Source organism: Saimiri boliviensis, chromosome 2 (genome assembly GCF_048565385.1).
Source record: "Saimiri boliviensis isolate mSaiBol1 chromosome 2, mSaiBol1.pri, whole genome shotgun sequence".
Taxonomy (NCBI): domain Eukaryota; kingdom Metazoa; phylum Chordata; class Mammalia; order Primates; family Cebidae; genus Saimiri; species Saimiri boliviensis.
The window spans coordinates 166,503,240-166,528,347 of record NC_133450.1 but is presented as its reverse complement, the minus strand read 5'-3'; the positions used below and the strand labels follow the sequence as shown (position 1 = coordinate 166,528,347).

Here is a 25,108-nt window from a genome sequence, read left to right as displayed (position 1 = left end):
GGTAAAATAGCTTTAAAAAACATTTTAGAAAATGTAAGTACATTTAATGAACGTTGTTAGCAAAGATACAGAGTGAGGCTTTGGATTTGATGTGACTTGATGCTGAAGATGAAAATTATGCCAAGGGTTTAAAACTGTTTTTTCCACTCCTCCTTTATGCCTCATGAAAAATATTCACATGCAATTATTAAGTATATTGGGTTCACATACCCATTTGAAAGTTCTTTAGAAACATATACCTCCACTCAAAAATTGCATCCCATTTCCTAGATGTCGTGAAGCTCTTATAGACTCCTCTTTTGGATTTAAATTAACAACCCCCATCATAGTGATTCTCTTTGAATTATCTGCTTACTAAGTTTTAGAGTTGGTTGTCTTTAAAAGAAAAATGTCGACATATGTGAGGGAACTTGAAGGCATCATCTAAAACTTAAAATATGTAATTTTATCTGCAAAATACATTGAATTTTAACTTGTAAGAATAAGAATTTAAGATATTAAGGCTCAATTTAACTTGTGAAATTGAGAATTTAAGATATTAGGGTTCAAATGATGAAAGTAACCAACAGCTCTCTAGATGAGCTCTGTCAAAGTAACTTATCAATATTCTATCCCAATCTATGCCATGGACTATAAAGTGACCAGATTTATTTTATTGGCCCTTCCTTTTGTTGTGAAGACAGGTGTAACTCTGATCTGGGTTTACTGTAAAGAGTGAGTCTAGTAGTTCTTAATGTAAGCACTTCAACATCTGCAGTTTTAATCATTCACTTGTTTATTGTTAGGTAATAATTATCCATTCAGAAAGAAAATTTGCCAAATGGTAGGGCTGCATCATGCTGCATTCTTTACAAAGCTATTCAATTTGTTTAAATAACTATAAATCCTTTTACATTTGTTTCTATTTGTGTGTTAAACATACACACAGCATAATAATGTTTAATGGCTGTTTAAGTTAAAGCTATTTTTTTATGTGGGTGGGTTTTAGTCCTTTTTTGTTTTGTTTATAATTTACAACTTTTACATATTTGGGACAATACTATAAATTGCTGAATAGTGATTCTCAATATTGCTTTAAAAACTTAAACTACAAATAGTTCTTTCAATGTCAGGCACAGTTTCCAATGAGTTGGGAAGATTTGTCTCAAATACCTGGAAATTACTCTTATTTTACTATCTGAGCTATAATGATGCCTGATCTTATAGCAATTGTTACAGGATAAATCTTGTTAAGAATGATATGTGTAGTCAAGTCATACTTACTTTGCTTTGGAAAATTAAAATTAATTTTGCATTTAAATGAGATATGTTTTGTTTCATCGATTTATTTCCTTATGGAAATAAGCAGGTCTTCAGTAGTCTAAAAGGAACAATCACGAATGCATATCCTTAAAAGTCTCTTAGTGATAACTGTGTTATCTGTAGATGTAGGATAAAGCTCCTAGGAAATCTTAAACATGGGCTGAAAAACCAGTCAGTTTCTTTGGTTCTTAAGCTCTTCAAGACTCAGAAATTTCCAGAACTGGCCCTGATAATTTCACCATTGTGACCCTTCACAGAATTCAGTCTGACCACATTGTCTCACTCAAAGGTGGGCCCCATTTAAAGGGGCCAGGGAATGTTTTTATCTTCCCTGTGCTTCTTCGTTGTTAATATTTCTGCTTTTCTCAGCCCTTGGGACTACAAACAGAAGTTTCATCGTTGATTTTTTAATAAGAAATTGTCTGTTTCTAAAAATATTTCCCTAATAATAGAGTGATCGACTATTTCATCTGCTGTTGCCTGTGCTATACTTTTACACTTTGCTATGCGGGCTAAATTCTAATCCTCTAAGATCTGCAAATTGAAAAGGAAACAAAAGTAATAAAAATTGAAAAACTGGAGCTTTCTTTAAATATTTCATTTCTTGCTATTATAGTTTTGTTTTCTAATGTTCTACAGAATTATAAAGGACACTTGAAACTTAAAAGTCCCATGTATGAAGATTAGAAATAATCTCCACTTTTCATAGCATTGAACTATTTTGCCTAGGATATATTTTTCACCTCTGCCTAGTCATTTCTGCCACCTTAATAAATGGTCATGTGCCTTGGTATTTGTGATCTTCTCTTTTGTAAAGCAGGAGTTGACATTTTAAACTGAAAAGCAGGGAGAAAGTTGAGATGAGCAGAAATGTCATTGTGCCCATTTCTTTTTCCTGTCTTCCCTCTGTAGGAAAAACATTGCAAGAAGAGCAGATTGAAAGGGTAATGTGGCATAAGCTTTACTGCAGGCATACTGAGGAGTCTTTCCAGAGTGTTCTCCCATACAGGGTGGTGTCACATGACAACCTCTCCCTATACTTGATGCCTGCCAGTGGGGCTTTTTTATAGAGAGAAGTAACACAAACATTTAATTGGAGCCAAAATGAATTTTAAATGTCTGCAATTTCCCCTGAAAGATATAGTCAATAAAAGAAAAAGATAGCGGGTGTGAAAAGAAGGAGAAGAATTTATTGTGCTAAGGAAATTACTTTTTTTTTTAACTATGAAAATGCTAAATTCTATCTGGCAGTCATCCTGGCTTTAATATGTATTTTCAACTCTGACAGTCTGGCTCAGGGCTTATTACTGGCAAGCCACAAAACCTCTGAGAAACACTTTAAGGCAGGACTTCAAATATTATCTAAAGCTTCATAAATTCCCCAATAATGTGGCCAATTTTATAGGAAATTTATTTAAAACATGAATCTCCATGTTTCTACCTCCACAGAAACTGGGCAGAAATAGAGAACACCACTGTACAGGAGTTCATTTATTAATAGATTGTTGAGTTTTTAAGTTAAAAAATACAATTGCTCTAAAGTACTATCAATATGAAGTCAAAATATGGAAAGTTTCCTTACTGGGAAACAAATAAAAGAATGATGAAGGTTACCAGTGAACTAGCAGACCGATTTATAATTTGCATTCTGGAACTGATTAGTTAAAAAAACATAATTAGCTTTTAGATGTAAATAAAAAAGATTTTGTGGTTTTAATTTTGAACTTGTTTTCTGATATTTGTGAAACTTAGTAATATATAAAGCGGGCAAAATATATGTGTCTCTGTTAGTAATACTGAAGACATTGAGAAGAAATAAAAGAAATTTGGGATCAATTTGACAACTAGATTCCTGTGGGTGGTATGATTTAGACTCAGGTATAGATTCAGGTCATCAGAGACAAATCGTTAGTTCCAGACTGTTTTAAGATGTTGCTATTAATTACTACATCTGATAGGATCTAGTTTCACACAGGCAGTTCTTTAAATCAGTATGTACTTTGCTTTTAAAACTGAGTTGTTTTCAATACATTTCCTTTGCGTTCAGTGCCTCTTATGTTTCCTTTTAGAAATCCCCTTTGCCTTCCTTGCCGCACAACCTTTACCCTAAGTACAACTTCAGCAGCACTAACCCATTTGCTGACTCTCTACAAATCAACGCTGACAAGGTTGGATAATGCCCATTGTCTTGCTGTTGCCTTTTGCAAATGTTTTGTTCTTTGTTACTACTGTGCCTTTTGTCCCAGTTCACTGATTACTACATTTGGGTAGGAAAAAAAAAAACTGAAGCTGTTTGGAGTGGGCATGCAAATCCTTTTTTAAGCACATTTTCTTGCCAGAGAATATTTATTTTTATTGCTGAAATTAAATGGCCCTTCTGAAAAGTAAAAGAGAATCAGGAGTCCAATGCCTTTCTTTCTTTTTGGTGTGATTTAAAATTTCTGATATTTAAATTTTCGTTAGTTGCCAATTGTATGATATCTTCACACGTAATTTCTTTAAAACATTGTATTGCTTCAAATTCTTTTCAGACTTCCACAAGGTGATCATAAAAGCTCTAACATGAGTAAATCACTGCACAAATAATTGTGTATGTGTACATGCAGGAGTCTGTTGAATATTCATGAAGTATACTCATATAATTGCCTGAATCAGGAAACGTAACTGTTTCAATGCTCGTAAATCTATACTTGGATCTTCTCATTTTCTGATGAGATTATAAAACGAAAATTGAAACAAAAATTTACAAGAATTTATATACCATAATTTGATCATGAAAAGGAAGAAAGATGTCAACAATTTTCTTTCGAGAAACACTTTATGAATATTCATCAGATTACCATGTTATTGTAATGGATTCCATGTTATTGATAGGGCTAACCAAAGATGGTATATATCTGAAGGAATATGTTTTCTATTACTATAGGAAAAACAGAATTCAAGTAGAATTATCTTCTACTGTTCCCCAACTAACCCTTTTGCTCCCACACCCTTTAAGGTTTGTGTCAGTGTGGAATTTTCTTGTGTGAATGTGTTACAGTGTGCTTTATGTGTGTGTTGTACTTGATGTGTACATACATGGCATGGAGTGATTTCAAGTATACATTGCATTTTTGCCAATGAAGGCTGAACAATCTTTGTTAAAGAGCTCTATCTTCATGAATAAATTTTAAAAACATCACTACCGAAGCAGATACATGATCTTCATGAGAATGAGGGTGTCAGTAGTATGAAAACATACACCTGATTTTCCCTCAAGTAAATAGAGGCTTACATTGTTTTGATTAGTCAGGTGGGTTAGGGTACCATTTTGGTTTACTCAACAGTATGAAAATGTTGGGCCAAAGGTCCCCGAAAGTTTTTCAGATAAGCAGGTTGTTTGTTTGTTCTTAAAATAACAACTCAGAAAAATTATGCAGCAAGATCTGTAAAATGTACATCTATATATTTGTTAAAATTATGGAAAGTTTCAATTAGATTTTGTTCTTTTAACAAAATGGAATGGACTTAATTCATGCTTTATAACATTTTCTGTTGTTACAGAGAATAAATTTTTTTTAACCAGAAAAATTCTAAAGTACATATTTTCCTCCTCTATACTATGATAATGAAACTTGATTGGATCAAATGAGGGTTTTTTTTTTTTGTATGTTTGATCATTTTTATTGTTACATTAATTCAAGAGATTTATGGCACAGCATTTGGGAAGATAACAAGGGTTCCATTTACATTAGTAACTTTTATCTGTTTGTCCAATGACATATAGAGTGAACATTTCAATATAGCACATTCTGTAATCTGACACTTATGTTGTTAAATCTCTATTAACTATCTCTTTGCTTTGCCAGAAAATTGAGTGCTTTCTGAATCAACAAAGAAATGGTCACATTTAGTGTCAAATAGTTCTAATGTTAGATATATTTTTAGGTATTCTAATTCTTGGCACCAATTGATAATTTTTAAGTATTTGTGCATGTTTATCATTTAATGTATTCTTATAAGAAGTCAGTTTTTAAAAAAACTCATAATATTTTTCTAGATATAAACATATATAATAAACCAAATTGTATCAGAGGGATTCTTATGTAGTAAAAAAGTAAAATAAAATATATGGGAAAACTATAGGTTCAAGGCATCAGGGACAGCTTGGTACCAAGGTTAGAACTTTAGCTGGATGTCCCTGACCTTTGAGTTAGGTACTGTCTTACTTACGGAAATCGGAAGAGACAGCATGGTATAAAGGAAAGTGCATTGGATTAATAGTTAAGCAAAAAGAAGTCTGGTACCACTGTTTGATTTGGAACAAAAACTTCCACTTCTTGTAGCCTCAGGTTCAAAAGGTTTATTCATTTGCAAAATGATTAGAATAAACTCAGTAACTTAAAAACCCTTCAAACGCTAACATTCTGTTTGATCATCTATAATATTAGGTTGGTGCAAAAGTAATTGCAGTTTTTGTTATTAAAACTGCAATTGCTTTTGCAATATAATAACTTATGATGCCAAGTCCTTTTTTTTTTTTTTTTTTTTTTTGAAATAGGACCTATGACCCTAAGTGATACCAAGTATACAAGTATACCATGCTTTGACTTAATCTATTAAGGAGCCTCCTGTGTTTTCTCATTTATCTTGTGATCTGCCTTAGCAAGGGAAAGCTGGTGGTGTCCTTAAAACCATGCCTCTCAGATCTGAGTGTGTGCTCTGTGCTAACAGACTGACTCCCTGGTAGGCAAGCCTGCATACATGATACTTGCTATCCTGGATTTGTTGAGAGAATCATTTGGAGAGAGGATTCAGGTAGCAATAAATAATTATTTAGTCTCACTAATAAGCTTTGAAGGGCAGGTTCTTTGTTAATTATCTTTTTTGCAGATTTTTCTAGATGCCCTAAATCTTACCTGGACCCAAAAGTTATAACTTTTAAATGACATTTTTCTTCTAGAAGGGAAAGTTTGTACAGTTTTCTACCAAGTCATTTAAGCCTTCAAATTCAATAATCCATTGGCTTAAAATAGCAAATAAAAGTTCAATGAATTGTTCTCTGATACTACTTAGTTTAATATGTTTAAACTTTACCTGAATCCCATCTAATACTTCATACATATATAGATATATATCTGTATATATCTATATATACACATATATATGGAAATAAGAGTGTAATGTCTAAAACAGTGACTGGCTTTAAAATATCTAACAAATAATGGAAAGGTCACATATATAAAGATATATATTTACATATTCATATTAAATATATATATATGTAAAATATCTAACAATCTGAGTTTTCCATTATTTGTTTTATATATATATGAGCCTTCCATTATTTGTTTTTTATATATATATATATATGTATATGTATAGGCTCTCTGTTATTAGTTAGATATTTTAAAGCCAGTCTTTGTTTTTGACATTATTCTCTTCCACTTGAAGATTTCTTCCTTAGACTGCACAAACCCACTGCATTCTTTTTGTTCCCACAGGCACCCAGTCAGTCAGAATCAGAGCCAGAGAAGGCTCCATTGTGCAATGTGTCCCCACCCCCTCCTTCAGCCTTTGCAGAAATGGGCAGTGATCACGCACAGTCATCTGCAAGCAAAATCTCACAAGATGTGGACAAAGAGGATGAGTTTGGTTACAGCTGGAGTAAGTTGTCTTTTTGTGATGCATTTAATTATGAGAGGTATTAAAATAGCTCTGAATTTCCCAAGGATTATGCCCTGGATAAATAAGTATGTTGCAGCTTTTGTGATCTATACTGCAATTCTTTGTGGAAAGAAATAGTGTTTGTTTTGCTTGAATACAGCATACATTCCTGAGGCATGAAATCATGCTTTTCCTTTCCTTTTAAAGTGCTGTTAAAGCTCACTCTGCCTTTTGTATGCGAATTAATAAGGACAGGGTACTTTCTAAGAAGCCACTACTGGATCAGCCACCCCGTGTCTTGAACAAGTCATCACCCCTTTTCTGGGCCTGAGATTCCTCATGTAACATCTGGTTGTTGTTGATATCACACCTTGAACTTCTGGTGTATTTTCTATACCAGAATGATGACTTAGTGTAATTGTGGAGATCAAAACTTTAGCCATTGGCTAAGCTGTTTAACTGTCTCTAAGCTTTAGCTTAGTGGTTATCTCTCTTCTTAAAATGCAGTTCTTCCCTCAGGTTGCTAACATTCAATTAGATAGTGCCAAAAGAGTGCTAAGCACAGCACCTGGTGCCTAGCAGTCTTTTTTTTTTTTTTTTTTTTTGAGACAAAGTCTCACTCTGTTACCCAGGCTGGAGTGCAGTGGCGTGATCTCGGCTCACTGCAACCTCTGCCTCCCAGGTTCAGGCAATTCTCCTGCCTCAGCCTCCTGAGTAGCTGGGATTACAGGCATGTGCCACCATGCCCAGCTAATTTTTGTATTTTTAGTAGAGACGCGGTTTCACTCTGTTGGTCAGGCTGATCTCAAACTCCTGACCTTGTGATCCACCCCACTTGGCCTCCCAAATTGCTGGGATTACAGGCATGAGCCACTATGCCCGGCCCAGTCTTTCATAGGCAGCTGTTATTAGGACCAATAGGGAATCTCTGTTTTCTAAGGAGATACCATTTTATAGGAAAATATTTAAAATTTAGCCCAAAGTCGTTTTAAAAAGTTTTATTTTAAAAATTGAATTATTTTCTTTAAGAAAGCTGTAGTGCATCTTTTTAGGAAGTATAGAGCATAAAAGTTGTGCTGCTACATGCTAGAAGGAGTCAGGAAATAAGAGTTTATGAAATTGAAATTGATGCAGTTAAGAATCAATGTAGAATGCATACATTAGCCCTTTAGCCATATAGTAAGGTTTTCTAAGATGACTGGTACTGGTAAAGTTTGTAATTTTCTCAGTCTTTTCTCAATGACACTAAAGCATATTGCTAACAATCAATGTGGTCAGAATATACTCTTAAGGAAAACGTGAACTGGAACGTTTCAGTTTTCTATTATGAAGCCACCCCAAAATGTAATGGCTTAAAACAACAATTTAATATTAATCTATTAAAGGGCAATGGGTGACTGGGCCTAGCTGGACTAGACTTCCAAAACATCTCATTCACATGGTTGGCAAGTAATGTTGGCTGTTGGCTGGTCACTCATCTGTGTCTGTGCACTGGAGCATCTATGTGAGGCCTCAAACCTCTTAAAGAGGGTGCGCACTAACCATCGCCTCTTGAAGATGTGAGGTAGAAGATGTAAATGGTCTCATCTAATTAGGATATGTGTCCCACTGCTGGGACATGTGCATCAAGTTGTCCTGGGCTGATAGCTCTATGCAATAAGAAAGCCCATTCCCTTCATTTTGGATATATCTACCAAGCAACTGCCCAACATGATGTGATTCACAATGTTGATTTTCCTATGGGAGAAAGGCTTCCACTGATCAGTGAACACAGATATTCTGGATGCCTCAGTTCTGTTCTCCACTACAAATGATCAAGTTTCTGGTTTAATCATAGTCTTTTGAGAGTTTATAATGAATTACTTTTCTTTGATCTAGCCACCCCAAGGTGAACTGATGAATCAGACATTGCACCCTGGATGCAAAGAAATTTTGGTTCCTCCTGTTGCCTAGTGGTTAATCTATTTAGCTTTTAACTGACAAAGATTACATTTTGGCACAAAATACTGCCCTTTTGAGATAAAACTAAATAGCTTTCCACATCAAAGCATTTGACTGTAAATTAAGTATGTATTTGTTGTTGTTGTTGCATGTAGAAAATATCAGAGAGCGTTATGGAACCCTAATAGGCGAGCTGCATATGATTGAACTGGAGAAAGGTCACAGTGGTTTGGGTCTAAGTCTTGCTGGGAACAAAGACCGATCCAGGATGAGTGTCTTCATAGTGGGGATTGATCCGAATGGAGCTGCGGGAAAAGACGGTCGATTGCAAGTTGCAGACGAGCTTCTAGAGGTAAGTTTTTGAGGAAAACTTTGAATTTATTCTTCTTGTATTAGTGTAATGGAATCATCAGTTTCCAGAAAATCACCCAGACCTTATAGTGACTGAGAAAACCATCGCTTGCTTAATAAAATAGATGCATTGCAGCATATCTGGCTCTAAACCAAAACTCTACTAAGTAGAGTCCATGTTCCCATTAACTTCCATTAAAAGGTCGTGACTGTGTAGCACCAGAAACAATTTTTGCCCCAAGATAGTAATAAAGCTCACACTTCAAAAGCATTTATTTTGTGTGCTGCATTTTTATTAGGAGTTTTTGAAAAGCCAAGTGACCAATCATTCCCCTGAGGCTGACCCACTGGACGTTCTGGAACTTGAATCGCTAATGGGAGAAGTGACGAGAGTGAGGTGGGGTGGGGTCAAGGTTAAGGCTAAATAACAAAAGCAGTCACTCAGCCCGCCAAGCAAAATAAATTTGTGGACCATACTTTATAGGGTTTAGAATCTTAGTTGCTTGTGTTGTTTGTCCTTGCCTCCCCTAGGCTGGGATCCACATGTTTTTATACTGCCTTTATACTCTTCCCATGGCGAGTTTGTTTCCCTATAGATATGGAAGGCTCAGTAGTCAGTGACTAAATGACCAGATGACTGAGGCAGTCGTTTGCCTTCGGCACTGTGCTGCTAGGCACAGTTTGCTGCCTGAATCCTGAATCTACCCAGCATTGCTTCTCCCAGTGGCCTATTTCCAGGGCTTGAGTTTTGAGACTAAGTGGGAAATATGACAGTAAGGAACTTCCCAGGATTGTCTTGTGCGTCCCCAGTTTTTCCTCAGAGTCCTCGTTTTGCAAAGCATGCTGGGAGCCCAGTGCCTGCCAGAAAATTTGCTGTCTACTCTCCTGTGGTTGGTCCAAGTGGTGCCTCTTTATCAGCGGTCTGTGGATGTCAAACTTCATGTGCATTATTTTAATGCTGGCTTTAAACATGAGCTTTCTCTATTTACCATTAAAAGTCAGGTTCATGTTCTGGGGAAGAAAACATACAACATTTAATATAAAATATAGTATTTTAAAGGAAGAAACAATGTGCTTTTCATTAACTAGGAAGGATGGTAAAAATTTATGATACTAAAATTTCAGGCTCAACTAATGATATTTATTTCTCACAGATCAATGGTCAAATTTTATATGGAAGAAGTCATCAGAATGCTTCCTCAATTATTAAATGTGCCCCTTCTAAAGTGAAAATAATTTTTATCAGGTGATCATTTTCTTTTCCTAGTTTACCGAATACTTTTTGTTAGCATTTCTACTCTGCGTTCTTTTGAGTGAAAATAAAACGTTTGTAAATATATAAGTGTCATAGTTCCAGGTTTTGGGGGTTAAAGAATTTTCTCTGATAACTTTCTGACTCTTGAAATAGGAGAATGAAAATAATATCATTATGGTATAATAGGTTGTTGTGTTTTGATTTTAGAAATAAAGATGCAGTGAATCAGATGGCCGTATGTCCTGGAAATGCAGTAGAACCTTTGCCTTCTACCTCGGAAAATCTTCAAAATAAGGAGGTATATGTAACTTATGTTTGTTTCTTTGGGAAGACTTGACTGTTGCGCCCCTTATTAATTCAATCAACAATTACAGAACACTTAAGGGATATCAGAGGTAGATAAATTATAGCCTTTGCCTTTAAGGAGTGTATATCCTAGTGTAAGAAGACACTAATGGGAAATAAGCATACCACTCATGTGGAGACTACTTGTAGTCTGCCTAGGGAATAGTAAGGGTAGGAAAGGAGTTACCAGTTCTGCCTCTGAAAAGAACTTGAGAATAAAACTTTATAGGGAAGGTTGTATATGAAGTCTGTGTTGGAAGAGTTGGGGGGGCAAAACATTGTAACTCCCTCTGGCATGGAGTGAGAAATGGCATGGAGGCTCTGCTATTGCAGGAAACTGAAAATTACAGAGCATCACTGAGCAATGAGGGGCAGGGAATGGGAGCTGGTCGGGAAAGGGTCAGTGATAAAGGGGACAGGGTCAGATCATGGGATACATTGACAGGCTAACGTATGCCAGCTTTGTCTTTGAGGCAATGTGGAGCTCAAAGAATGAGAAATGCATAGTTAAAAATTTCTCTGTAGAGTACTGTAGAGAAAAATCAGAGATAGCAGGGGAGAGAAGTTAAGTTAGAGGAAGTAAGATAATTATTGGAATAATCCAGGAGATGGTTACCAAGGACCTGAACTAAAGCTAGAAGAGGGAATGGTTACATCAGATGTATAAGACCCAAATTGGTAATACTTCATCTTCAACTAAATGTACTCATTGAGGAAAAATGAATGGTTGAAGATGTGTTTATCCAACAAATATTTTCTGAGTGCTCTATTTTGTACCAGATATTGCTCTTTGGACTGGAGAATAAAACAGATAGGATATACAGGGTTTTCAGATGTCTGACTTGGTGACATGAGGGATGGCTGTCTTTTACCAAATAGAAAATACAGAAAGATATTTGGAAAAATATGGTACATTCTATTTGGGACAGGTTAGGAATGAAGTACCTGTTGGATAGCCTGGTAGAAGCATACATTGAGACATTTAGTTTCCAATTTACAGATGATTTCCTGTAGAGGCAGATTTTGCATTTATTAGCCACAGAAGCTGAGGTGCTTGCTGCAGAGAGCGTTTGTAGAAACAGAGGGCCAAGGGCAGAATCATGTGGTAGGAAGGCTAACAAAGAGATCAGGTAGGAGGGCATGTGGCACAGCAGCGGAGGAGGTGTCTTTCAGGAGCACACTCCACAGCCCTATAGGCTGCTGTGTATCAAGAGTCCAGTGAGAAGATGAGAGAGTCCCTTGGGTTTGGTAAATAGGAGATGGTTGGTGGTTTTTGAGAAAACAAATGATGAACAGGAAATCAAGGAGAGAGAGTGGGCAGTGGTTAGAGGGAGACAGAGAATTGGGAAATTTTTCTCATGGTGGTTTTATTTTGGTTTGGGAAAGCTTTGGATCCATGTATATGATGAATACCAGGAGTTAATAGAGAGTGAAAAGCTTAAAATTAGAGGAAACTTGGTGATTATCAGTGGGGGTAGCTGTAAGAAGAGAAACATTCTTTTCTAAATGAATATATAAATATAGAGTTTATGTATACATAAGATAGATGTGCAAATCATTGTCTCATTCCAGCTGCTCCCAACGTTCATCTGAGACAGATGGTTATTTAAGATGACTAGGTTATAAAGTAAAATATTTTGTTTTCATATTAGTTGTACTAAATATGTCTCTTAAGGAAATGGAGTATTTTAATAAAGTTCAGATAAAACGTTTAAGTTTTCATTTCATTTGATAACTAACACAGTAAAGAATAATGATGAAACCCCATCTTAAAAAAAAAATTCTGCTAGTGCTCTGTCAGTGAGTTTCACCATTTGGTAGCTGGGCTGCCATTGGGTTTTATTGTAGAGTAAATCCAGTCTTCAGGCTACTTGGTCTCCCTGTGTTCTCAACTGATTACTGTCCAGTCACACCACACCTTATAAGTATTTTGAAGAGAATATAATGTTCATAAATTCCATAAAATGTTAAAATAGTAATAATGTATTATAGTGTATAAAATAATTTTGATTAAGTGGCCCTTATATTTAAATAAATCAAAATTCCTAATACTCAGTTGCCCTTTTTGCCATTTATTTTCCTTTGTCAGGCAGAGCCAACTGTTACTACTTCTGATGGAGTTGTGGACCTCAGTTCATTTAAAAATGTGCAACATCTGGAGCTTCCCAAGGTAAATCTGCTTTGAATTGGAATGAAATGATGTGAGTCCCTTCACACCAGTGTTCTAATTCACTCTGTTCTCACAAGTGTGGTCAACAGATTAACAGCATCAGCACATCTGAGATTTTGTTAGAATTGCAAATACTTGGGCCCACCCAAACTTACCTGCTGAATGAGAAACTCTAGGGTTGGGCCCAGAAGTTTGTGTTTTATTAAACCCGCCTGATGCGCACTGAAGTTTGAAAACAACTGTGCTAACTGATACTTTATCAGGGGCCCAGCTTGCCCTTTTATAACTATTCCAAGTTATGAAATTTAGCTATCTGTCCATTGATTCCTTTACCAAGGTCCTGCTATGGAGGAAATAAAAATAAAGAAATAGAAGTTATAGTCTTGTACTTTAAAAATAAGAAAGCTCATCTATTTAGAAGTTGTGGTGATAGGTACCAACAAGACATTTCCTTTGAAAAGATCCTTAACTTTCAGTTCAGATGATTGCCTTAAAGAGGTACTTAGCTGAACAGAAACCTATAAATGCTTTCAGGAGCTTCAGGCTTATGCAGGAAAGCAGGTGGACACCGGAGGAGCATGAGTGTAAGTGGAAAGAGCAGTGAAGTCCTCAGAAAGGAGAAGAGCAAGGCAGGAGCTGAGGTGGGGGGACAGGAGGATATTTATAGAAAATGCTATAGGCAGAAAGGAGTAGAGTGGTCCTTATTACCCCTTCCAACCAGGAGACAATGCAGCGTGATGCTTAAGAGCCTGGGCTCCAGAGTCATTCTTCTGTCTGGGTTCAATCCTTGCTTCATCAAGTACATAATTCATACATTGTATGGTCTTTCTTTGCCTTAGTTTCCTCATTTGTAAATTGAAGATGATAATAGTACCTTTATCTTAGGTAATAGGAAAGATTAAACAAGTTGCTTATGAAATAGCATAATTCCTGGCATATGGTCATCAGATTCTATTACGTATTCAGGTGGAAAAAAATGCCCTGATGATACTGATATTTTTAATTGCTGTTGTTTTTTACGGTAGATAATCATATACAGAAATGCATTGCTCTAGTCTTGTGCTATACATATAAGAGAAGTCTTTATCATGGACTGTTTTTGTTGTAGTTAAAAAGAAAAGTTATTGAAGTCTTTTTACCTTTCTATCAGGAAGTCCATATACTTCAGTTTGAGAATCCCTCCTTCTTTTGCCACTTCAGACACATGATACCTTCCTCCTAAATGCTGAAGTCAGACTTTATAATTTTTAACAGTGCAGTCATTTCACTATAATTTGTTAATTATGAAATATTTAAATGTATGTTGAGTAGTTTATAATGAAAGATTTTTTAAAAAATCTCTTTATGCTGATCTTTAGAAAAATTCAAAATTAGGTAATTTTAAGTATCCTTTCATGGTATTGATTTTAATTTATCATCTATGGATTAGTATATTCTAGAATATAATGAGTGCCCAGGAAATGTTGGTGGAATGAACATGTTAGATGAATAAGAAGCAGAATATGGTAGTGGTTGGGAGCACAGACTTAAAGCCAGACCACCTGGATCAGAGACCTAGATTTGCCACTCACTGGCTAGGAGACTGTGACTTTGAGCATGTTTCTTAACCTGTACATAGTTTGGGCTTTTGAAAATGGACTTAATAATTGTCCAACTTACCTCATAGAGTTGTAGTGAGAATTAAGTATAAATTGTAACAATTAAATATACATATGTACAGTTTCCAGCACCTGGCACACATATACAAGTACTGTTTGCTATTTGTTATTACTGTTTTAATAATTAGGAATGAGTAAGCTGGTATAGAGATGTCTGAGGGGTACTTGTCACTGATTTTCTCTAATGTTTTCTCTTTCCACATTAGACTACCTGATTAAGGTGCTTGATAAATAGCATCTTAATCCCTTACTCAGAACCTTCCAAGAACATTCATTTTCAAACAGATACATTCAAGTTCTTTGGCTGGGCATTTAGCAGTGAGGGTGGACAGAAGGCTGTTCTGTCTGTCAGAAGCCCTTCTCACATCCTGAGTGATCACCCATAAATCACTTAATCCCATTGGTCCTCACTTTCTTCTTCTGTAAATGGGGCTGCCTATATTAGAGGGTTATTGTTGGGATTGGATGAGCTAATGAGCAAGGTTCCCTCATTCTACAATATAAAAGCTGGTTTCTGCCTTTCGCCTCCTTTTTGATTTATTCAGCAGATGTCTATTATGTGTACTTCCCTTTCTAAATTAGATGCTATTGAGGAATGGAAGACCTTGTAGAACCTCAATGTATTGCCCACTGAAAGCTTCCATTTATATGTAGATTTCAAACAAATCTAAAGCTCAGGTAGCTAGAATGTATTTATTGAAGAAAGCTAAAGTGAGTAAGGGGAATATATAAGAATCTTTTAAAAGTAGTTAGACAGAAGAGGCAATTAACCATGATTTTAATGATTTTAAGTATGGGCTTTGGAGTCACTTAACTTTTCTGGGCGATAGGCAAGCCATTTGTTCCATGGTAAGCAGGTATATGCAAACCAAACTCCAAAGACCGAGGGAGCTGGGAGCCTGAAGAAAGAGGCTGACAAATCTAGTATATCAGAAAGAAATACCTAATAGGGACTTACATACAGAAACCATGTTGCTAGTGGCTACAAAACGGTGGATCCCAGCACCCACCTTCCAGAAAGTATCCTTTATATAGCAAGGATAAAGACATGTAGCCGGTCACGTCTCAGAGTTTCTTGCTGAAACTTGTTACCAGTGGAGAGGTTAGGTAAACATCTTTATGAAGAATTATCTATGCTACAGGGCACACTACGGAACACATTGGTATGCAGGAGTCAAACATTGGTCACCATGGTGGTTTTGCTTTGAGGTGGTGTCAATCTTGCTGTACAATAGGCTGTTTTTCTATACTGTTTAACCTCTCTGGGCCTCACTTTCCTCATGACATGGGGAAAATCCCTTTATATTAGAGATACTATTTTAAAGATTAAATGAAATAATTTATATAAAGTGCTTACCACAGTGAAAGTTACAATTATTTCTGTCAATACTTTTAGCCATGAAGTTCTGAGTTCCTCATAGAATATATCCTTGAAAACCTCTCTTGAGGAAGCCATTGTTAAAAATGATGTTAAGTGACATATTACACTAAGCCTGTGCCCTCCTAAACCCATTATTAGATGGCTCTGGGAATAAAACTCAATTTTTAAGTAAAGAAGGGAGAAAGAAACACTTTCTAATCCTCATGAATCAGCTTAAATCTTTTGTCATTTGTACTATCCTATATTTTTAAAAACTATAATTGTTTGACAAAATAATTTAATGGCAGTGAAACATTTGTTTGTTATGTTTTTTACTTCTTAGAAACCTTGTGAGGTTGCTATTATTTTCTCAACTTTGAACTGTTCCCATAACTCCAAATAGTAGAGCTGGAATTAAACTTTGGTCTTCTGTCTCCAAGTCCCATTTCCCATCCATTACCTATTTCACCTTGCTACTGGATCCCATCTGCCTTTCTAAAATGACTGTATGTTCCTTCTAGGAATCCTCTACTTCAGTCAAACTGATTTGAATCAAGAGCTCGTAGAGAAGGTTTTGAGAATTTATCTCTCCTTGCCTTGGTTTATATCACTTCGTCTTTCTGACTTCTTTTAACTTATATAAATCCTATATACACTAAAGATCCAGCTTAAATCCCACCTCTGTTTATTTAGAAATATTACTTCAATATTCTGGCTTTTATAGTGCTTACTATTAACGTCTTCATTTTATTTGTCAGTTAACCATGTTTGACCCAGGAGGTTGTCTCCTGTGATGAGCTTTGATGTGGATATCTTTTCTGTACATCTAAAACATACACATGTTGAGAGAAGAAATTTGTACACTTTTCCTTCTGTTACTTAGTGTCATGGACATAGTTCAGACTGAGTAAGAATCTGGCAAAGAAGAATGAATGAATGGGTAAGTGCTGTACATGTATAAGGGGAATGATGCTGAGATCAGGAGAGTCAGGGAGAGAGTATAATTTTTGCATTGTCTGAAAATGAGAGCTCTTGTATCAGATCGTTTTTAGTTCTGTTATACTGGGGTTCAGGGGTGCCCTCAGTTCCCCTGAGAGGAAATTTCTCCAGGTTTTTGGTATCGCCCTCTCAAGAATGAGAGAGTAGACTATGGCACAGTGCGCTCATAAAAGTAAATGCTGGACTCAAAAGTGTTTATAGAAAGTGATTTATTTAAAACAGAGAGAGAAAAAGGAGAAGGAGAGACAAACAGCTAGCTCTCACGCTGAGTGAGAGAAAGAAAAGCCACTCTCACACTGAGTGAGAAGGCATCCCACAGAGGGAAAATCAGAGAAGGAAAGCCGCTCTCACACCACACCAAGTGAGAGAAGCCAGAAAGATGGAATCCAGGAGAGGAAAGACAGCTTCCACACTTCAGTGGTAGAGAACTGAGAGAGAGACAGATGGAGTTTAGGAGAGGAAATGCAGCTTCCACACTGGGCGGAAGCAGAACCCAGAGGGCAAATCCAGGGGGAGACAGAGAGCTCCCACTGTGTGGGAGGGGATTCTAGAGAGCTGGAAATCCAGGAGAGAAAGACGGCTTCCACGAAGGGAGTGTTCGTCCAAGGGGACCCAAACATGAGGTCCAAAGGGGTGAGGAAGAAGGGGACTTTTAACCTGAGAGGAACCCCCACCTTCTCTAAGACCACAGGCGAATGAAGGAGTTCCTTGGAACTTCTGCTGGAGTGATTGACTTTTGATTCTTCCTGCGCCCAGGAAAATTAAAACAGAGACCGATAAATCTCCTGGATGGAGATGGGAGTGTGGGGCATGGCGCTGGGAAGTTCTTGCCCTTAAAACGATGCCCCCTTGTGGACCCGGAAAGAGAACATATTCCCTCAGTTGTGTTTTGACTCCTTAAAAACTCTTGACAGGTCAATTATCTTTTAAGTAGAGATGGGATTTGGCCAATTTGGCCAGGTTGGTCTTGAACTCCTGACCTCAGGTGATCCACACACCTCGGTCTCCCCGAGTGGTGGGATTACAGGTGTGAGGCACCATGCCCAGCCTCATCCTGCTTTTCGGATATCAACAAATTATTTGTAGATTTGTATATAGTTGTTCTGTCGTATTCTGATGGAACTTGGGCATACATGTAGATGTGTATATAGTTGTTCTGCAGCATTCTGATGGAACTTGGGCATACATGTAGGTTTGTAGCTTACTGTTTCTTTTAGGACTCCTCTTATTGCAACTAACAGAAATAAAGGAGACTAATTCCATCATGTTTAATCAAAGAAGAGGATTTATGGACTCAGGCCAGCAAACTTCAAGGGTAGTTGGTCATGTGACCAAATAGTGTCATCAAGAACCCATTTCTTTCCCTGTTTATATGACACTGTGTCATTCAATGTCAGCTGTATCCTAAGGCTTGTCTTTCTCATGGTTTTAGAATGGCTGCCAACCATAGTTGGGCCATGTGCTACTACTTTCACATGTATCTTGGAGGAAGGGAGAGAATGGCTCTTCAAGCCTTCTGAGTAAAAGTTCCAAGATTCATCCTGATTGAATCAGTTCAGATTATGTGTCTACTTTGAACCAGGGATTGCGACCATGGGACTATAATTGTGGAATTGACTTTGGTTGTTCAAACACCATTCTTGGAGTTCCTTATCTTTTGCGACATAAATTAGCACAAAACTTTGCAACTTAAACAACAGGCATTTATGGTCTGACAGTTTCTGTGGGTTAGGAATTTCAGAGGGGCGCGGAGTCTGGCTGAGAATCTCTTGTGCAACTGCTAACACATTACCATCTAGGGCTACAGCCATCTCAAGATTTGACTGGGCTGGACATTGCTTCTAAGATGATCTACCCAAATGGCTGTTGGCAACAGGCCTTATGTCTTCTACAGGGGGCTGGCTGCATGAGTTTTCTTATGACAATAGCACCTGGCTTCTTGCAGAGCAAGTTATCCAAGAGTAAAAGCGAGGAGGAAGCCTCTATGCCTTTTTTGACCTCACTGTGAAGTTATACATCATTACCTCTGCTTTATTCTCTTGTTAGAATCAGTCACTAAGTCCAGCCCATACTGTTAGGTTCCTTCTTGAAGGGAGAAGTATCAAAGAGTTTCTTCTCATATTTTTAATCTGTCGCCTGAAACATGGTGAGGGAAGAAGGTAGGAGAGAGATTATGGAGGTGGGGGAGAGAGAGAGGAGTAGGGTGGGATGGCTAGATCTTCTAATAAAAATCAATTTTTATAGAGGGATAAGGTGTTAAGCAGTATTAAGTAAACAATCAGCAAATAACCACTGTACCTGACTTTGCTGTTATGTGACAAGTACTATTATTATTCTGTTTTGCAGATAAGAACATTTAGATTTCATAGCAAGGAAAATTGGAGATGATAGATGTTAAGTGGCATATCCAAATTTCTACAGCTAGGTAGAAGGAAAGAGTCAGTTCTGCTCACTCTAAAGATGCAGCTTACTCTGGTGGATACACATGACTGACTGCCTGGAAAGAGAGACATGGTAGAGATTTGATCAGTGGCAGTTTTTTTTTTTTTTTTTTTTTTTGAGACGGAGTTTCGCTCTTGTTACCCAGGCTGGAGTGCAATGGCACGATCTCGGCTCACCGCAACCTCCGCCTCCTGGGTTCAGGCAATTCTCCTGCCTCAGCCTCCTGAGTAGCTGGGATTACAGGCACGAGCCCAGTGGCAGTTTTAAACTCACCAGGCATTAATAATCTACCTCAGAAGAGCCACATGTTGATAGTCTTTAAAATGATGTTGAAACCTACCTTGATGTCATAGCCATTATTGTAAACATCTCTGATGGCACATTTAACTCGTGTATATGTTTCAGAGAAACAATGTTAAGATTCCCTTTTCACTTCTTTGCTTTTTGTAACTTTTCTCTGGAGAACAACTAGAAGGTTGCTAGCTCTGGCCAGAATGAAAATGTTAAAAACTCTATTTTAATTTTATTAAAGAAAACATTAAAGAAAGCTAAAAGCCAATATTTCTGAACATTTGGTTTTGATAAAGGCAAATGTGGAAAATACAGACAAAGTAGTTACAGCTCCCCAGCCTTGGCAGGTTCTTGGAGCTTGTCTTGGGACTGAGGGGCATTTTCAGTCTGCCGCAGATTGAAATGCTGTTCTCTGGAGAAACAACTCTTGAGTGTTCAGCCCCAAAAAGGACAGAGTCTGCATCAGTAATGGCAGTCTGCCTGCTAAAGAAGAGGGGCAGAAAAGAATGAAGGGGCTAAACCCTGTTATTTCCAAGAGACAGACCAGAAAGGAGGCAGGATTCTTTGGTTGGTTTTGAATGACTTATTCAGTCATTAGACAAAATTTGTAAATGTGGAATGCTTTGATTGAATTATTGAATGCATTTTTGCTGTCTGGATATTTTGCTAAAGTTACTAAAGATGTCAGACATGTGGGAAGAGTGAAAACACTTGAATGTTTGAAGGAAGAAACTTTATTCTCATTAGGAAAATGTGAAAGGTGCTTATGAAAAGACAAGATTTCTAATAGTGGACTTGAGAAGAGTTTTAATTGCTTTTCTTGCCCTTGGGATAAAATTGGATAAAATTATCTTTTCCAAGTCTTCTGAATATATTTGTTTTTACTTCTCTAGGATCAGGGGGGTTTGGGTATTGCTGTCAGCGAAGAAGATACACTCAATGGAGTCATCATAAAGAGCTTAACAGAGCATGGGGTAGCAGCCACGGTGAGGTTTACCTTTCTCACTGTTTTAAGTAGTCGGGGAGGGAATTACTTCAGGAAAATCACTCAAAATCTTCTATATTTCCATTTAGGATGGACGACTCAAAATCGGAGATCAGATATTGGCTGTAGATGATGAAATTGTTGTTGGTTACCCTGTTGAAAAGGTACTTTTTCAAAATAAAGTAAATGGTAATATAGACCCATCCTTGGGCATGATTAAAGTGTTTTGTGTCTGTGGTCATAGGGAATTAGGGCTACATAGCTTTATTAGACATGTTCTTAAGGAAAAGAAGAGATTATTCAGAAGTTCTTCAGTTTCTATTTCTGATTTTCCAGGTGGTGTTAAGGTATTCTTTGCTGCTATACAAATTATTCAATATTCACTGGACATTTTTGATAAATATTTCCATTTTTCCTCAGGAAAACATGAAACTCTTTAACCGTCACTAAGTGTTAGTGCCAAAGTATTTTTTAATGAATGTTTGGTGTCATAAATATCCAGTGTGTATGTTGCTTTATAAACAGATTGTAAGACTCAACTATTAAATATATAACTTTTATTAGGGTTAAACAGGTCTTGTACTTCAGTTTCCTCCCCTCAAAAGAGATCTTAATACTTAATTGGTATCTCATTCGAGGACTTTCAAGTGCCAGAAAAAAGCTTTGTTTCCTTGAAACATGGTATGCTTTTTCTTTCTTATGGTGAGGGAGCACCATATACCTATTTTCATTTCTTCATTGTCCAGGAAGAAGGTTAAAGCCAATTTTTAAAAATTCTGTTTTAATAAGTATTTAGGTTGGCTCCTTTAACTCATAAATCTGTGTTTTCACTTTTCGTTTGCCTTGACTTTTTTGTTGCATAGTTTTTTTATTTTGCTTTTAACATATGTGTTTCTATTTTATTAAAACTGTTTGTGGCCGGGCGTGATGGCTCACGCCTGTAATCCCAACACTTTGGGAGGCCGAGGCGGGTGGATCATCAGGTCAAGAGATCAAGACCATCCTGATCAACATGGTGAAACCCCGTCTCTACTAAAAATACAAAAAAATTAGCTGGTCATGGTGGTGCGTGCCTGTAATCCCAGCTACTCAGGAGGCTGAGGCAGAAGAATTGCCTGAACCCAGGAGGCGGAGGTTGCGGTGAGCCGAGATCGCACCATTGCACTCTAGCTGGGTAACAAGAGTGAAACTCCGTCTCAAAAATAAAAAATAAAAAAACTGTTTGTGTAAGCTGCTTCTGTAGAATAAGGAAGTAGGTAAAGTAACACATTTATCTTCCAAGGTTGTAGGCATCCAGAAAACATGAGATTAATTAGAGATGTAAAAAGTTCAAAGTCTTCTATAAGGAAGAATCTGGTCAGAGCTAGACTTGGAGTAGGAATTAACCATGGCCCTAATCTACATCGGGCATTTGGAAAAGCTAGAGAGAAACTAGAGTCATTTCTTTCTTTGCCCAAGTCCTGACAAAGAAATAATTTGCCTCTGTTTCTTTCCTTAACCATAGAGAGAATTAGATTTCATTGATAATGGTGACTCATTGATAAGTCTACTAATTCACCTTTGAATTTTGTTTGTCTTTCACACATGTTCCCTTCCAGTTTATTAGCCTTCTGAAGACAGCAAAGATGACAGTAAAACTTACCATTCGTACTGAGAATGCAGATCCCCAGGCTGTTCCTTCAGCAGCTGGTGCAGCCAGTGGAGAGAAAAAGAACAGCTCCCAGTCTCTGATAATCCCACAATCTGGCTCCCCGGAACCAGAGTCCATCCGAAGTAAGGCCTCTGGGTTCATGAGAGTTCGGCACGAATGGAGCACCTGAACTCAGTAGAGGGTTTCTGCTTGGGAGCCAGCTGCCAGCCTGTGGCTCATTGTTTAGAAGGTTGTAGTCAGGGAGCCCTATGGTGAAGGCAGGGTATGAAGAGAGGACTTCTGGAGAAAGAGTTCTAGACTGTTAGGCTGGCAATCTAGTGCTGTACATTAAGCAGCTATGGCATCTTAGGAAACCTTCCCACTCAAAGCCTCAGCTTCTTTCTCTCTAAAACAAGGGAATATTATTTGCTCTCCAAGAATATATTGCTAAGGGTGCCTTGATTTCAGTCATCTAACTAATGAACTAGAAATATCATTTTATAGATTCTTTTTTTAAACTGTGAAGGTAATTCAATTTCTCTAAGCCTCAGTGTTTTTAATCTGTAGAATGGATACACAATTACCGTTTCATAGGTGGGATCAGTCCTGCCTGCCACTATAAGAATCTCTTTAGTCGCTGCTGCAGTATCCATAGCGGATCTGAGTTCTATACTTTGGTGTATTGCTGGGTTCTGTCATAATGGAAATGGATGTAGGTTAAGTAGACTGTAGGGTGACACTTTAATGTGTCATTACACTTCCAGTCTAGTATATGGAGGCATATTATTCCTTTGAGTTATTTTTGAGAAGAATACACTGGTGTGTAATAAAAAGTAAGTTTCAAGTTCTGCAGCATCAAAACTTAAAAAAAAAAATTACTTGAAGACATTGGCTTTTTCTGTAATGGGGGGCGGGGGAGGGAGACATTTCTTTTGGCCTCCAAACTGTTCTTTTAACAGTTTTTTAAGGAAACACTAGTTTAAAACATTTGTAGTGTAGTTGGATGAAAAAGTCTTAAAGTAATACATCTCTGAAAATAATCCTTTATTTAGAAAGACTGGATAATTCACTGAAGTGTTAAAAGATTTTATGGAAATTTTCTCATTTTTCAATTTTATGTTGATCCCTAAATAGTGTTGTCTATAAAAATATGAAATGCTAAATGAAAACCTAACATAAAAGAAAATATCTTACACCTGTTCTTACCATTTAAGGAACAAGAAAATAGTCTGTTTTTGATTTCCTAAAAAGAGAACATCTTGTCTAAAGCATACGCTACTATATCAAGTGTCCTAGCTTTCCCAAAACATGCTATTTGCTGTATGTTCTTTGTTGTATTATAAAACATATGATATGATATGATATGACGACTATCATAACATAATGTGCAAAATTATATCCCCCTTTTCTTTTGCTCTATTCTGATCTATTCGTTTCTGAGCATATATGCACCATGATTTGATAACTGAATTTATAAAACATCAAGTGAGACCCAAGGAGAAAACTGCAAATGGTGTGTTTTGCTCAGAATTGATTACATAAGAAGAGATGCTCTAGGATAAGAGGCAAACAAAAACCTAAAAGGCCCTGAAAAGCAGGCATCACAACCAAAATTATTGATATGTTTTGTGTTCTACCCTGAATGTGCTTCTAGGTCTTTGCCACATATCTCAGTTCTTAGTTTTATAAATCTTTTATTTCATAACAAATATGTGTGGCTCCATTGAAATGGAGAATATGAAAGTGAAACTTGAGGTTCAATTTAACTCTGTTCTCTCTTGTTGATATCCTGTCCTTTATATCTCTAGCAATTTAAAATAAGTGGGATAGCATAGAAAATAAACAGGTAATTTTCTGCCCACTGCCCTAAATTATCAATGGTGATTTAATCACATTAGTTTTATTTTTAAATATAAGACAATTAAAAGATCGAGGTAAATATGAAGTCTCATTTTCCACAGTCTTGGGCCCATTTCCCTGCCCCATCCCTAAAGTCAATCTGTGTGATGAGTTTGTTGAATATACCTTGTAGCCAATTTTTATTTGTATTTTATTTTTAACTTATTTTTAGATACAAGCAGATCATCAACACCAGCAATTTTTGCTTCTGATCCTGCAACGTGCCCCATTATCCCTGGCTGCGAAACAACCATTGAGATTTCCAAAGGGCGAACAGGGCTGGGCCTGAGCATCGTTGGGGGTTCAGACACGCTGCTGGTGAGCACCACCCAGAGGTGCTTCTGCACAGGCTCTTCTTCACCTAGACCTCAGAGACCGTTATGGGGAGATGTCTGTCAGTTCTAGTAAAGGAAATGTGAAGGCCGAGAAAAATGTGTTTGTTGGTTATTTTAATTTACAGGGCAATTATTCAATTGAGTATAGGGTTGTCCTTTGAGTAAGCTAGTGAATACTGACTCAGCAAGATTCTGTTACACTTGTGATTTTGACCTTTAAATTTCAAAGTGTTTCTATCAGTTCACCAATCCTTGCCACATTTTAATTTCCTTTTTGCTGACATCCAGATTGTGTTAAACCCATTTTAAGAGGAGTTTGGGCCAGGTGCGGTGGCACATGCCTGTAATCCCAGCACTTTGGGAAGCTGAGGCAGGCAGATCACTGGAGGTCAGGAGTTTGAGACCAGCCTGGCCAACATGGCGAAACCCTGGCTCTGCTAAAAATACAAAAACAAATACAAAAACTAGCCTGGTGTGGTGGCATCTGTAATCCCAGCCA

At 37.1% G+C, this 25,108-nt stretch overlaps 1 protein-coding gene across 11 annotated transcripts in view; it reads left to right on the top strand.

Moving 5' to 3' along the window:
- MPDZ (multiple PDZ domain crumbs cell polarity complex component) overlaps nucleotides 1–25,108 on the top strand; it is a 176,494-nt gene that overhangs the window by 132,159 nt on the left and 19,227 nt on the right. For 7 of the 11 annotated variants that reach the window (XM_074394831.1, XM_074394833.1, XM_039475054.2 and 4 more), the window contains 10 exons: nucleotides 3,372–3,470; nucleotides 6,786–6,948; nucleotides 9,045–9,241; nucleotides 10,395–10,486; nucleotides 10,703–10,793; nucleotides 12,930–13,010; nucleotides 20,654–20,746; nucleotides 20,835–20,909; nucleotides 22,344–22,518; nucleotides 24,447–24,592. In XM_074394831.1, the coding sequence (XP_074250932.1) occupies nucleotides 3,372–3,470; nucleotides 6,786–6,948; nucleotides 9,045–9,241; nucleotides 10,395–10,486; nucleotides 10,703–10,793; nucleotides 12,930–13,010; nucleotides 20,654–20,746; nucleotides 20,835–20,909; nucleotides 22,344–22,518; nucleotides 24,447–24,592 (1,212 nt within the window). The remainder of the gene's footprint in view (nucleotides 1–3,371; nucleotides 3,471–6,785; nucleotides 6,949–9,044; nucleotides 9,242–10,394; nucleotides 10,487–10,702; nucleotides 10,794–12,929; nucleotides 13,011–20,653; nucleotides 20,747–20,834; nucleotides 20,910–22,343; nucleotides 22,519–24,446; nucleotides 24,593–25,108) is intronic. The other 4 variants (XM_074394836.1, XM_074394835.1, XM_039475056.2 and 1 more) reach the window with 1 other exon arrangement.